Consider the following 15322-nt stretch of genomic DNA (forward strand, 5'->3'; position numbering starts at 1 on the left):
GTGTGTCAAATAATGACTGTCCAAATCTGTAAATAAAAAGTATAACATGCTGGGAAATTCATGCTATTTACTAAGTCATGTGAGAGAAACTTCAAACAGCTCTCCAAACACGTTCATTAATATTTAAAAGCTACTCTTTAATGAGACACAAATTCCTAGAAAAATGACATAATACAACGTGTTAATAGCCAAAGCCACTCGGGTGAATAAAGTGTTTAAAGGATGCATCAATACACTTTGATGCCAAGCAGGCACAGTCTGATAGATATGCTCTTGGATCACTTGTGCTCAGTATATCAAGAGGACCTTCTCCAGGTAATATCAGAATTCTCCAGGTAATATCAGATTTTATTCTCTGTGGCATCCTGAAGTACACTTTTCACACCTTATTTGTAGGTCATACAGTAGTACCTTGGAAGTCAAATGGAATCCGTTCCGGAAGTTCATTCGACTTCCAAAACATTTGGAAACGAAGGCGCATCGTCTGATTGGCTGCAAGAAGCTCCAAAGAACGTTCGCAAACCGGAACACTCACTTCCAGGTTTGCGGCGTTTGAGAGCCAAAATGTTTGACTTGCAAGGCATTCGGGATCCAAGATATGACTGTACTTGTATCCCACGTTTTTAAAAATAAGTTGAATACAAAATAGAGTTACTCAGTTTATCCTTAAAATAACCCTAACCCTAAGAGAGAAAGAGAGAGTGACTAACCCAAAGTCATCTAGTAAGCTTCCTGGCTGGGGAGGAATTTGAACTCTGGTTTCTTACATCCAGTATTCTATCCATCACTGAGTGCGCTGGGATAGTGCCTCTGTAGAAATGTTTCTGCACAGTTGCTTTGCTGAGTACTGCTTTGCTGTCTCTAGCAACTGTGACTGTTGTCATTGCAGTTGTGCTGGCGTGCATATTGGTGGATAAGGTACTAATTCCCGCAACCCCAAACCAGGATAATATTCAGTTTACATTTCTCAATAAATCTTCGATGCTGTGAAAGCTAATAAAAAAATAAAATACTGAGATCTAGATATGATAGTTCTTTGGCAGGAAGGAATCATTTTACATTTATCTCTTGCAGCTCTTCTTAATTGAAAACAAACAAATCGGAGGGTTTCTAAAGTATGCCTTAGGCTGTATGCTGCTTATATTTATTCTAAAAAGTATGATGTCAGCATATTTGAGGGGTTCCATGTTTCCTAATACAACTGTACCTTGGTTCTCGAACTGAATCCATTCCGGAAGTCTGTTCGACTTTCGAAAACCAAGGCATGGCTTCCAATTGGCTGCAAGAGTTTCCTGCACTCAGTTGGAAGCCGCGGTAGCTGTGTCGGACATTCGGCTTCTGAAAAATGTTCGCACACCAGAACACTCGCTTCCAGGTTTGCAGCATTCGGGGCCAAAACGTTCGAGTCACAAGGTACGACTGTAAACACGTTTGTTCTGAGCTGCACTTTCTCTTAAAATGAAACAAAACCCAAAGCTTTTTTTTTTTCTGGCAGTGTGTACTTTAGAAAGGATTCTGTGCTGTACAAATCATAACCATGTCTGCTGAGAAGGAAGTCTTACTGCACTCAAAGGGAATTTCTCCCTAATTTGCTTACAATTTGTTTTTGTTCTGGAAAATATATTCAGCTCTATTCTCCATATAAAGACATATTTTCTCCTATTCCCACTCACAGCGCTGCCTTTTTCTGCTGTTGGCATGCTTGTCACCCAACTACTAATTAAAAAAGGTAAGTTTCAAGCAACTTGGACTGAATATGGATGTCTGCTATTTGGAAATATTTTTCATACATAATATATATGAATTAATTATAGAAAAAGATTTGTCATATGTTTCAGGTGGGGAGAAAGTTATTGAATGTAGCTGTAATGCTTCTAGGGGTTGCTCGTGCGTAAATCGGCGCCGCACCTGGGTGGGTTGCCTGAGTGAACCTTTTCTGTCTGGACAGCCACTCGCCCGTGGCTGTCTCAATCGCTGGCAGAATCCATCAGTGGGCGTTTCTTGAACTTCTTCCAGCATAAAAGTTCTTTGACGCCTAGTCTCCGCCTACTCTCCCTGCGCGGAAGCCTTCTGTGCAGGGAGGGTGTGGGCATCAGAGGACCCGTGCTCTCCCTGCTGGTCCCCGGCGAAGAGTCTTGGAGCCACCTCGCCGATTCCCCCATCTGCCCCCCTTCTCCACTGGTGCTACGCTGATTTCCTTCCCCAGAAGATGTGCTGCTTCTCTCCCTCCCGGGACGCTCTCTGGAATCCCTCTGGAGCCCTCCCTCTCCCTCTGGCTCCGATGGCAGTTCCCTGACAGTAGCCTACCGTACAAAGGAAAGAGTTGCATCCATTACTTGACCCACTTTGGCCCCTGACTGCGCCCACCCTTGGCCTGCGGTCCCCAAAAGGTTTCCCATGACAGAATGTGGCTCCCAAGCTGAATTTTTTCTATCTAACCTTGGATTAACATCATGTGCTTATGGAGCCAATGTTTGAAAACACAGATCATACATTGACAACAGCAAAATAATAGACTTATAAGGGGAAACTTGAGCTACTCAGTTTTCTTCAGAAATAGTCAACAGAGATAGTTCCAAAGAAAGACTTGGGCATTTATGGAGGACTATAATTTATACCATGGTTAAGGATTATATATAGTTTTTAAAGAAGGAAATGCTTTTTTTTTAAGGTATGTTACTTTTTGCTTTGATTTAGTATGTAGAATATTTCAAGTCACCTGCAACATGTAGCTCATTTGGGTTATGATATGGGTGAATACTATTAAAAACTGTTGTCCTGATTCAATATTGCACATTCCTTTGCATGCATGGATCTTCTGCTTTTGTGGAAATGAATGGAGCCATCTACATATCTAGCTCCTTCCTTATGTTAAAAGCTGGCAAAGAATGGAATTGTGTGTGTGTGTGTGTGTGTGTGTATGCATATACACATGCAAGCACACACACTCTTTCACTCACTCTCCATGTTATTGAACTGGAGTCTCCCAGCTTCTTTAATCAAAGCATTTAAATGTAATATTAGAAAACTATTTTCAGACTGACGCACAACAGCTTTCCAGTGGTCTTCACTGTTCCCTCCATGTCACATGTATAGTTGGAAAAAAACCCTAAACCAATCACTGAAACCCCAAGTGCTGTGAGTCGATTCATGGTTACACATTTATCAGCTCAGGTTTCAGTTCATATTTTTGTATGGTTACTGCTCCTTACATTTTTTTTTTTTATTTGTAGGAATTCTTACAACACATTCAAAGTTTGGCTCTCTACCAAAAGTTTTATGTAAGTATTAACCCTTCACTACTTTGTAGCTGTAGTTAAAGGCTCACATTTGGAAAAACAGACAGGACTGCTGCATTTTGAATAGTTTTATGGACGAGAGAATTTTAGCAGGGATACCTGTAATGACTGAAATTCCCTTTTCTGCACAACTTTAATGAAGATGCAGGAGTCCTGTTTTCATTTTCACCTGACCATCCTACTCAAAGCTGGGATTTCGGTTCGCCACCATATTTCATGAAAAAGGCTCTGTGCCTTTCAGAGCTGTGTGATGGACATTGTGAGAGAAAATCTTGGGCATCTTGAAATGATGCTTTGAGTCCTGGCAAAGCAAGGTTTCCTTGCCCAAAAAAACTTCTTTTGAGAGCCACTAAGTAAAGGTCTCTAAATCTATTGTAGTTAATGTGTAACAACTGTGCACATATTGCAGGAAATATTTATTTTGCGGGAATTGAAGCTTTCACTGGCGATGAAAGTAGAGACAAGTAGCATGTGGTTTTGGAAAGTACAGTGGTACCTCGCGTTACATACGCTTCAGGTTACATACTCCGCTAACCCAGAAATAGTACCTTGGGTTAAGAACTTTGCTTCAGGATGAGAACAGAAATCGTGCTCTGGTGGCGCGGCAGCAGCAGGAGGCCCCATTAGCTAAAGCGGTGCTTCAGGTTAAGAACAGTTTCAGGTTAAGAATGGACTTCCGAAACGAATTTAAGTTCTTAACCCGAGGTACCACTGTAAAGGAAAGCACACCTCTTGCAAAGATACAGATCCAAACAAACAAATTAGTGATGGAGTTGGAGCAGGTTTTGCTTCAAAGGAAACCTATGGCACATTCTTATCCATCTCTACTCAGAAGTAACCCTCACTGAGTTTTGTGGTCACCAAATTCAGTGGCAGGAAGTATTTATAGGTTTACAGCCCTGGTTTTATAATAGCTCCTCAGACGTAATTGTCACCCTGCTGCAGGGTGGATTTGATGTAAATCATTTTTTTTACAAAAAGACTCATTCTTGCTCATATAATCTTAATATTTACAACCAGATGAAGGTTTCATTTTTGGAATAATAAATTTTCAGAGTAGTTTTTACACTTATATCAAATACTAATGATTTGGTTATACTATTAGAAATACATAGATAATTATGAAATTATTGTGAGCTTTAATAAATTAACTGTTTATATTTGGGCAACTTTTCTGCAGTACTTTATTGGAAAGACAAAAATAATCATTCCCTTAATAACAATTTAAGCAATTTATTTAACTAAAACAATAACATTATAGCATATGTATCCTTATTTCCTGATGTATAGCCTTTGGACTATAATGTAACTTAAATAGAAAACTAACTTTAGAAAGATTTTTTGTCCAAAAGCATTTTATTTTAAAAATCCAATTTAAATTAAAAAATCCAATATAAATAAAAAAATCTGATTATTATTATTATTATTATTTAAATTAAATTATAGATTTTAATCCACCCTGCCCTGCTGGCCAGCAGTTGAAAAATACTGAGTATTTGCTAATAAGAAATTGACAGCTTTCCCCGTTCTTTTTAAATTGACATCTCCTCATTTTTCTCAGTTTCTGCCTGATGTATTTGGTGTTTCCTTCCTATCCTGACCACTTTTTAAGGCCTTTGTCTTGTTGCCATGGAAACACAAGAGATAAAAACTGTAGACTTAAGAACTTTCTTTTTTTAGTGCTAAGCTGACGCTTTCTTTGGCTTTGCATATGTTTTTATATATTTTTTATTTAAATATACCTGTATTTTTCTTAAAGTGACAGAGCATCAGATATCTTAAATCAGTCTTTGGTTTTCTTTATAAGTTGCTGGCTTTTGTGGCTACATTGGTGGAAAGTTTTCTTATATGAAGGCATGCCAAGAGAAGCTTAAAAGGCTAGAGAACTCACCACTGGGAGAAGCTCTGAGGAAAAATAAACCTATTCAACCTGAGTAAGTAATTTTTATTTGCTCAAAATTCTGAATTTCTGGAAAGTAAATTCACTTTAAATATTAAAACTTGAAGCACTCTTGAGCACTGGTGTTCCTTTCCCCCCTCCAGCAACACACAGAGAGAAGGAAAGTAGAACTTGTTTGAGCACGAACCAGCCTAAGTTAAGCACTTCAGAGGTCTAATGATTTTAAAGGGGAGAGGTGTTAAGGAAGTCCCTAACTCTCTCCTTGAAATTGGTAGCCCTTCAGATTGCTTCAAATCAGGTTGCTCATTCTGCTTATGTTTTATCAAGAGAAAGGGAAGGGGGAAAGTTGTGGTCAGCTTGCTTTTGCTTGTATTACCGTATTGGCCTGAATATAAGCCTCAATTTCCCCCCAAATTCCAACTGTGAAAAGTTAAAGTGCAGCTTATATTCGTGACCTTACGGTATGCAGCCAGGATTGTGAGACAAACAGTGCCAGGAGTGCAGCAAAGTGGCACCCGCCCCATGTGTAGCCCCCCCCCCCCCGTCCTCTCCCCCAAGGCCGGGAAGGGAGAGAGTGAGGAAGGGGAAAGGTCCCCAGCAACGCAGCGCGCCCCCCCCCAAGTATGCAGCCAAGAGCAGCGAGGAATGGAGCGGCTTATATTTGGGTATTCCCCCCCCCCCATTTTAAAGGTGCTGCTTACCGTATTTTTCACTCCACAAGACACACCTGACCATAAGATGCACCTAGTTTTAGAGGAGGAATGCAAGGGAAAAAAATTATTTAAAGGGAGCGCTGAGCAGAGCCTGTATGCATCCCAGGCTCTGCTCAGTGCTCCCTTTCTGGAGCTGCGTGGAGTGTGTGTGCGGCGCTTGCAGGCTTTTCCCCGAGAAGGCAGAAGAGCAGCCCGTCACTGCTGGGCTCCCTTCTCCCTCCTCAGGGAAAAGCCCCCAAGAGCCGCACACATGCTCCGCATGGCTCTTTAAAGGGAGCGCTGCTCTTGCTGGCTTTTGCGGGAGGTGGGGGAAGGGACAGAGCGTGGCTAAGCCAGAAGCTAGAGCAGCGAGAGGGAGTGCTGCGCAGCAATCCCTTTCGCTGTTCTGACTTCTGGGATAGCTGCGCAGCCTGCATTCATTCCATAAGATGCACACACATTTCCCCTTACTTTTTAGGAGGAAAAATGTGCGTCTTATAGAGCGAAAAATACAGTATATTCAGTCCAATACGGTATTTCTTTTAAAATCTGGACTTTTCAGTGAAGCTTAAGTTCATCCTGCAAAAGCTTTTTTAAAGCTTCCTCCCACTTCCCTTTAAGACTCTGATCTTTGCAAGCCTCTTTTCGGCCTTCAGTATCAGAGCTTGCATGGTTCACCTGCAAGCATCAGCAATGCCTGCATGCAAAAGTGTGTGAGCTGCTTGAAACGACACTTTTGAAAAGTGAAGCTGAAATGAGACTGGGGGCTACACTTAAAGTGCTTCTCCCCAGTGCTGCTTCTCTTGGGGGCAGGTAACAGCAGAGCAGTGGGTGGGGAAGAGAGCCAGCGTGGTGTAGTTGTTAAGAGTGGTAGACTCGAAATCTGGTGAACCGGGTTCGCGTCTCCGCTCCTCCACATGCAGCTGCTGGGTGACCTTGGGCTAGTCACACTTCTTTGAAGTCTCTCAATCCTACTCGCCTCTCAGAGTGTTTGTTGTGGGGGAGGAAGGGAAAGGAGAATGTTAGCCACTTTGAGACTCCTTCGGATAGTGATAAAGTGGGATATCAAATCCAAACTCCTCTTCTTCTTCTCTCCAGCTGTTCTGCTCCCACTTGCAAGAGAAGGCTTTAATCTCTGCTAATCAGCTGATGAGCAAAGTTTTAAGTCCCGCTACATTGGTTGTGCGATCCTGTTCCCTGCTAGGAACAGGACACACAGCCAGTGCAGGATTAAATCCTGTCCTGCTGCCCATCAGCTGACATTGCTGGCTTCAGTGCTTGATTCTCCTCTGCCCTCAATACCTGGAATGTCTTACAAGCATAATATGGAGGGAAATAAGTATAGGAGGAAGGAAATAGGATAGACTTCCAGATGTTATATGCAGTGGCATAGCATTTGGGGGAGAGGCAGTTGCCCCAGCGCAAAGTTGCAAGGGGCACAACATTTCAAAACCAGGTGCTGCCTCAGTACAGCTATGTGCTTCATGCTAACCGGGAAGTGACCTCTCCAGACAACGGAACAGCTCTTCTTTTCTTAACTCTGTGGCTGTGATCTCCTGGGTGAGGTGGACACCATTAGGCAGTTGAATGTGCACACGTACTCTGTTTCCCTCCCTCCGTGCGGCCCCAGTTGCTGGCAACCCATGCTACGCCACTGGTTATATGCACTTGAATTTTTGTAGCTTCATTTGTGTGGCGTTGTTGTTTTAATATTTAATGTATTTACCACGTCAGTGTTCCTTTTTACTGCATAAAGGTAAAGGGACCCCTGGCCATTAGATCCAGTCATGACTGACTCTGGGGTTGCGGCACTCATCTTGCTTTATTGGCTGAGGGATCCAGCGTACAGCTTCCGGGTTATGTGGCCAGCATGACTAAGCCGCTTCTGGCAAACCAGAGCAGCGCACGGAAACGCTGTTTACCTTTCCGCCGGAGTGGTACCTATTTATCGCACTCTGACGTGCTTTCGAACTGCTAGGTTGGCAGGAGCAGGGACTGAGCAACGGGAGCTCACCCCGTCGCGGGGATTCGAACCGCCGACCTTCTGATCGGCAAGTCCTAGGCTCTGTGGTTTAACCCACAGCGCCACCCGCGTCCCCTTTACTGCATAGCCTGCTGCTTTTCCTGTGCTTTGCCCCCACCTATGTTGGCAAAAGATAAAAGACATGTGGGCTGGGCCCACAATGTACACATTGGAATCAATAGCTTTTAGACCCCTTGCACTCAGGGAACACCTTTGGATTGGATTTGTCACCTAATGCACCCATATGCATCTGCCTGCATGCTGCAGAGGCTTCTAAGGTGCGTTGTAAAGCAGAACATCACTGCAGGGTGAGGGGATTCATTGTCTTGGTTGAGATAGAGTGCCAGTCAGGATTGTGAGCTTTCATTGTTGCTCTGGGTGGACTGAAACTGCATCTTAGAATGCACTTAGTACCATATTTTTTGCTCTATAAGACTCACTTTTTCCCTCCTAAAAAGTAAGGGGAAATGTGTGTGCGTCTTATGGAGTGAATGCAGGCTGTGCAGCTATCCCAGAACCCAGAGCAACAAGAGGGATCGCTGCGCAGCGATCCCTCTTGTTGTTCTGGCTTCTGAGATTCAGAATATTTTTTTTCTTGTTTCCCTCCTCCAAAAACTAGGTGCGTCTTATGGTCTGGTGCGTCTTATAGAGCGAAAAATACATTACATCCTTGTGGCTGCCACAATTGCCACAGCAATTGCGGACACCATTGTTCACAGAAGCTTGTCTGCCACTACCTAGTTCTCTCTCGGAAGAATTCCTGATTAGCTCCCAAGGAACACTGTGAAACTCAGTTTGGAAACTGATCATATCATTCAGCAAGATAAAAGGTAGAAGAAGTGCTGCTGGAAGCAGGAAGGATTAAGAGATCCATAGAAATGGAGTATGTTTGGTGAAAAATGACTCAGAGTTAAGACTGAGTACAAACTTTATGGTCCCCCAGGGTAAGAAGAGGTGGAAGGGACACAGTTGAGGCTCTGAGAGAAGAGTTTTTGAGTTCCCAGTTTGGATCATATATTTACATTATTATTAGATCATCCCTCTGAAGAGGTGTAACTTTAATTTGGTAAGTCATTTTCCTTTCTGAAGGAAAAATGAGGAACAAACCTGGTTTGCAGTTCATTTTGGAATATGCTTAGCCAAGGCTGTGTGTATTCTGTACTGAAATGTTTCAAGTACAGCCAAATACTACCTTTATAAAATTTGTATCCTGCAGCCTGTATGCATACGCCTTGTTTATTTCAAATAAATCTACTTCTTGTGGGCAATGGCTGATTCAGATCACTGTAGCCATGCCTGCATACAGCTGGGTAGTTTTGATGAGTAACACCTTCCCTCCAAGCCAGGCATAGGCAAACTCGTCCCTTCAGATGTTTTGGGACTACAACTCCCATCATCTCTAGCTAACAGGACCAGTGGTCAGGGATGATGGGAACTGTAGTCTCAAAACATCTGGAGGGCTGAGTTTGCCTATGCCTGCTCCAAGCCTTTGAGATCTTGTCAGGTATTGTCCATATTTTTCCCATCCTATATTTCTCTAAACAATGGCTGGAAACTTACTTTGTTAGAAATAAATGCAGAGATTCCCCTAGATGTGCTTGTCCAGTGTAATCTGGAAATGCATGCAGTTCAGCACTTGGCCAGGCATGGTCAAATAAAGCAGTCCTTATCTTTCCTGTTGTTAGACGTATAGAATGTGCAGAACGGATTAAAAAATGATCTGGTATCCCGTAGAGAAAATTTAGGAGTGTTCGTTAACACAAGACACGGAACTGTGTGTATTAATCTAATATTGTGATTTGTATCAAAAATTTTTGCCAAGGCCTTACAAATTCATGTAATAAAACTTAAAGGGGGAATGGGAAATGATATATCATGTAAAGGTCGGGGAGTAGAAATGTAAACCACTATTATTATCAGTATTTCTGTTATTACTATTTTAATGTGTGTGATGGCTGCTTGCTAAGCACAATAAATCAAACTGAGACTGACAATTGAGATTTTGGCGGCAGCAGTGTGAAAAAAAAGCCCCTCTGCTGTGTGTGCTGAGCTGATGGACCCACATTAACCTTTCATTAGTATGGACAGTGGGTGTCCTGTTTTGCAGTCAACTTGCAACTTGGGGGCCAGAGCCCGTATTGTTTGTTTTCTGTGATGGGTTTGCCTCTCTGGTAAGTGATCTCCCTCTAGCCTGCTAACATTTAGAAGCACTTAGTTGCTACGCGTATGCCTCCGCCATGAGTCTCTGCATCTCCAGGAAGCCACATGGAACCTGAAATGTGGTATGTGAAGCAAGACAAGCATGGTGTGGATCTCTACAGTGTAGAAGCTTCTAAACTGTATGGCCCACAAAAAGGCATGTGTGAGATTGTGAGCTCTGAATAAATCAGGCAAATCTTAGTGGAGGTCTCGGTGATTACGGCAGTGCTAAAAATTCAGTTAAGGGTGGGAATCTACCAGCCTAGGGACTGATCATTGCCTGTTTGACCCGCAAGGCTGTTTTTCAAAACGACACCTTGCCTGTAAATTAGGTGATGTCAGTTGATGGGTGGAGGTTCAATCCTGCTTGGTTACTATCTCCTCCCACCCTAGCGCGATCTATCCTGATCAATAAATGTGTGGTCCTGTTCACCTGTCAGTGTTGGCCTGCAGAGGTTGGAAGAGATGAAGATATGGCCTATACTGTGTGAAAATGATTCTCTGTCCCTGTGTTAAACCAAATGAACCCTGTGTGCCACGTTAATTTAAAATAATCTACTTAATGGCTGTTAAAAGTCAAAAGAGCAGAGAGGAAAAGGAGAAGAGCAGAGAGCCTTGGGTTAAGGCAGGAAATTAATGTGGGATTTTAAATATTTTTCCAAAGAAGAATTTGTCTTTGTAATAAATGTAGCAGAATCCACAGAACGATAATTTTTATTTTTGAGTCCCAATGTTGAATAAAGATTTCCACCTGCTATAACAATGATGTGAACCCCTCTGCTCCCCTAATCCTAGGCTCTTCTCCTCTTTCCCTTCCCTTCTTCCTTTGCTATAACTGGTTAGTTTATCCTAATAATAGTTTGCCCCAACTATAATAGATTTTTCTATTATTATTCTGGATAGGGTGAGAGGAACCCACGATACAGTGTGTGTTTGTGTGTAATTGAAAAAAGAACTAAAGTGCAGTTATTTTGAAAAGCTGTCTTTGTCTCTCCAGGTATTACTCTAAAAAAACAGAAGCTTCAGATGTGCCTTTACCTTTTGAAAGTACTCCAACAGCAGCAGCAGCACCACAAGCACATACTTCCAAATACCATGTTGATAATTATGGAGCGACAGACTTTCCCTCTAGTGATGATCCAGTCCCATTTAGTTCTACCATGAATGAATCTTCTCCTTCTGGAATAACAGATGGTTTCCCTCAAGGTAGCGTTTGTCTTGAGCTCTATTAATACAGCGAGCTGTTCTCTAATCAAAAAAATGGAACGGATTCAGTGTTTTTCAGACTTATAGATGTGGACATGCCAGTTCTTTTTAAAGGCTGGAGCCTCATGTTACACTGGCAGTCGTGTTTCCTGAAAACATACCTGCCATTGAGAATACTGGTCATTTGGGGGAGAGAGCAGATTTCATAGAACTGTAGAGTTGGAAGGGACCCTGAGGATCTGGTAGCCTCTGCAATGCAGGAATCAAACTTTACCCATTTAAATTTTGAGAATAGATTAAGACTGTTTTGGCTCCAAGATCTCTAATTTGTCCCTTTAGCAGATAAAACTGCAGAGGTGATGAAGTGCTAGCGATCCCGAGGGAAAACTTCAGAGGGAACGAGCTACTAGATGCATTCGTTTTTTGCTCCTGTACCCGAGTCTGACAACTTGATTTGCTACAGGCCTCCACCAGAGTTTCCTCTGGCTTCCCCCATTTTAAATTTCCCTCCCCTCTCTATGCAACAGCTGCTTTACAAAGCAGGAGATAACCTTTTGTAGATAACCTGTTGCCAGGCAGAGTTGGAAAAAGGGTGCTCTTGGGAAAAAAATGTGCCGGAACAAGCCGCTTGGCCTTGTGAGCACTTTCAGTTTCGATCCACGCTTTTAACACACAGCTCTGTAGCTTTTTGGGTGGGGCAGGCACACATACAGTGGTTGGGTATAGATTATATACAGTGGTACCTTGGGTTACATACGCTTCAGGTTACAGACTCCGCTAACCCAGAAATAGTACCTTGGGCTAAGAACTTTGCTTCAGGATGAGAACAGAAATCGTGCAGCGGCGGCACAGCGGCAGCAGGAGGGCCCCATTAGCTAAAGCAGTGCTTCAGGTTAAGAACGGACCTCCGGAACGAATTAAGTACCGTATTTTTTGCTCTATAAGACTCACTTTTTCCCTCCTAAAAAGTAAGGGGAAATGTGTGTGCGTCTTATGGAGTGAATGCAGGCTGCGCAGCTATCCCTGAAGCCAGAACAGCAAGAGGGACTGCTGCTTTCACTGTGCAGCGATCCCTCTTGCTGTTCTGGCTTCTGAGATTCAGAATATTTTTTTTCTTGTTTTCCTCCTCCAAAAACTAGGTGCGTCTTGTGGTCTGATGCATCTTATAGAGCGAAAAATACGGTACTTAACCCGAGGTAACACTGTATTTGCATGTAATGCTAAGCCATAGTTGATGTAAGTTCAAGCTTATAAACCGACAATAACAAAGAAGAGTACAGCAATAGGCACTTCATCTAATTCATGGCTCATCTAACACAGTGCTAGTAGGATGACTTTTGATAATCTGAATGTGCACAAAACATAATGGTATGTAAAGTGCATCTAAAACTGACTATTCCACAGTTAAATGTCAGGAGGACTGCTTCAAACAAAAGCATTCCCTTAAAATAGACATTTCCATCTACATGTATTGTTTGTTATCCATTGATTTCCCCTCTTTTCCCTTTAAGAACCTGCTTTGTTTCTGGAAGAACGTCCAAAAAGAAAAGGAATCACGTATGATGAATTAAGGAGTCGCAATAGAGAGATGTACGAGGCAGGAATAACACAGAAGTCAGAATTTCCATCGAAGTCTTCACAGGAAAAAACAATAAAGAGAGATGGTAAATTGTTAAATAACTTAAATATTTGATGTTTAATCTTGTCTTTCCATTAGGGACTTCCAATATTCTAAGAAGTAGTAAACAAGAAGCAGTGTTCTTTTTATTTTCATGTCCATCATTTTTCTTTGATGGGTGGCCAGTTTTCAAGTAAGTTGACAGGTTTTTGTCCATGTATTTTTATTTGAAATCTCTGTAGCATATAATTACCGCAACTCCCCAGTTTGTTTGTTGAATCAGTAGCCAAGGAAAATTTCATTTCTTCTATTAGGAGAAAACTAGCTGAGCATCAGCCTAGGGAACCTTTCTGTTGAAAGGAATGAGCCTACAGGTCTTTCTGATCTGTGGGCCCTTAAGAAGCCAGAATAACATCTAGATCAGATGTTTGAACATAGCCAGGTTTTTTGGAAAGGCTTCTCAGGCTTATTTTTTAAAAAACTAATTTAAGCATGCAGAGTATAACTCTGAAGGATATGCCATTGTTTTTTCTGTTTACTATTCAACTGGAAGGAAGCTGCACTTGGCACCAACCTCCAGACTGTGTTTTTTGGATAAAAAACAATACTGTATAGGCCAGGGAAAGCTATGAAATGGAAGTGAAATTACCTTTCCTTTAGAAGAAAATGCATTATGCAAGAACAAGAGCTTATTCTCTCTTTCAGTGTACTTTGCTAGGTCAGTTTCTGAACATCCAGGCATTGTATTTTCATGCAGGGAAATAATAATATGAAACAATGCGTAAATTCAAAAGAAGTCACAATTGTTAATGTTACGGAAGGTGGAATTTTTAGTCTGATATGGTGGAAGGAAGTTGACTAGTGAATGGACTGGGTTTGATAAAACACTACCCCTTTCCCAGCTGCCTTAGCTTGTGTGGTCACCTTGACAGTGACAGTAGTCTTGTGTTGGCTTAGCTCAATCATGTAAATAAATGTTCTGACATCTGCGTCCTGTGATATACAGATAGCAACAGTACCATAATGATGACATAGATGTTTTGTACTGACCATAACGCCTTTTAAAAAGTCTGAGAAAGCCATAGCTACAGTAACTGTCCAGAATTGCTACTTGCACATTTCATCTCACAATGGTGGCGTGGAAATTTGCACTGTTTTGATCATCTTCAATTGGCTTGAGCCAATTGTCAGGTCACATGATCTGCTGTCACATGCTTCTGTAGTGTTCTAAACATTTGTTAGTGCAGTAGACCTTGCTTCTCCTAATCTTCATTACAATGTTTCTCTTCTCATGGCCTCTTCTTTTATAGTTAAAGTCAATAAGTATGGAGACGCTTGGGAAGACTGAAAATCTTTATACCTTCTGAAGACATTTCTTCAATCAAAAATTTCAGCTTCATCAGTGTTGGTCAGATACCTGAATGTTTTTCTGTATTCTGAAATGCACTTGCTTTGCAATAAAAATACTTGGGTCTTCCTTTTTGTTTTGGCAAACTATCAGACTGGATTGTTGGTCTAAACGTGTTTTGACCAAATAGTAACAAAAAGGAAGAAAGGAGGCGACTAACTGGAATTCACAGAAGCAATTATCTTGTGCCTATAGTCTACTTGGATTGTACTGCTGCTGAAATGGAATAGAGAACCAAAATTATTTAAGTCTATCCCTCCTCACTTTAAAAGGGAATTCACTGTAGCTTTAACTTTTATTTCTTCCTTGCACGTTTCTAATTTACCTATTCAGGTGGTGAAACTAGAGCTGCAATCCAATTCCAGAAATGTTGATGGAGCATAAATTTAAGTCTGTCCTTAAACTTTGTGCATGCATACAAGTTACGTGTTCCTAAAGCCAGAAATCAAGCAGCCTTCACACAAACTTGTGTCCTCCAGATGTTTTGACTACAGATCTGGTCATGATAGCTAGGACTGATGGCATCATAGTTGTCTAAAACATCTGGAGCATCAGTCTGGAGAAGGCTGTCTTAGAAAAAGCATTATTCCTGTATGCGAGAAGCTTTATAAGCAAGGTTTATTAAACCCTTAACATTTAAATATTGCAGTCCTGGTAAAAGCCACCAGCAAGTCTAGCATAAATATATTCATTTCCATTATATTCTATATCTGATTCAAACACAATATATGTACAGGAGAGGAAGAGCTTATAGTAAGCTAAATCATGTACCTAAAGCTAAATGAATCAAAATTTACTTTTGAGAATATCAGGTCCAGAAATTAAGTAAAAGAGATTTTGAAATGTGTTGATGTTACATATTTATTTATTTAAAATACTTCTAGGCTGCCTTGCTGTCTCTTACAACACGTTTTCAAGGCTGTAGTGATTCACAAAGGCTATGTGGAATGATGATGATTATATACAATGATCCCCCT

At 41.6% G+C, this 15322-nt stretch overlaps 2 protein-coding genes across 3 annotated transcripts in view; one reads left to right on the forward strand and one right to left on the reverse strand.

Moving 5' to 3' along the window:
- The window catches only part of LOC310685618 (uncharacterized protein), an 850221-nt gene that overhangs the window by 616651 nt on the left and 218248 nt on the right, over positions 1–15322 (reverse strand). The gene's annotated exons all lie outside the window — the stretch shown is intronic.
- On the forward strand, positions 1588–14414 carry OCIAD1 (OCIA domain containing 1). Its single transcript, XM_083458502.1, has 6 exons — positions 1588–1729; positions 3234–3281; positions 5107–5233; positions 11111–11319; positions 12831–12983; positions 14248–14414. Exons 1-6 carry the CDS (start codon positions 1699–1701, stop codon positions 14283–14285), a joined length of 606 nt encoding a protein of 201 aa, XP_083314628.1. The 5' UTR covers positions 1588–1698; the 3' UTR covers positions 14286–14414.

Source organism: Podarcis tiliguerta (genome assembly GCF_965153285.1).
Source record: "Podarcis tiliguerta genome assembly, chromosome: 9".
Classification (NCBI taxonomy): Eukaryota; Metazoa; Chordata; class Lepidosauria; order Squamata; family Lacertidae; genus Podarcis; species Podarcis tiliguerta.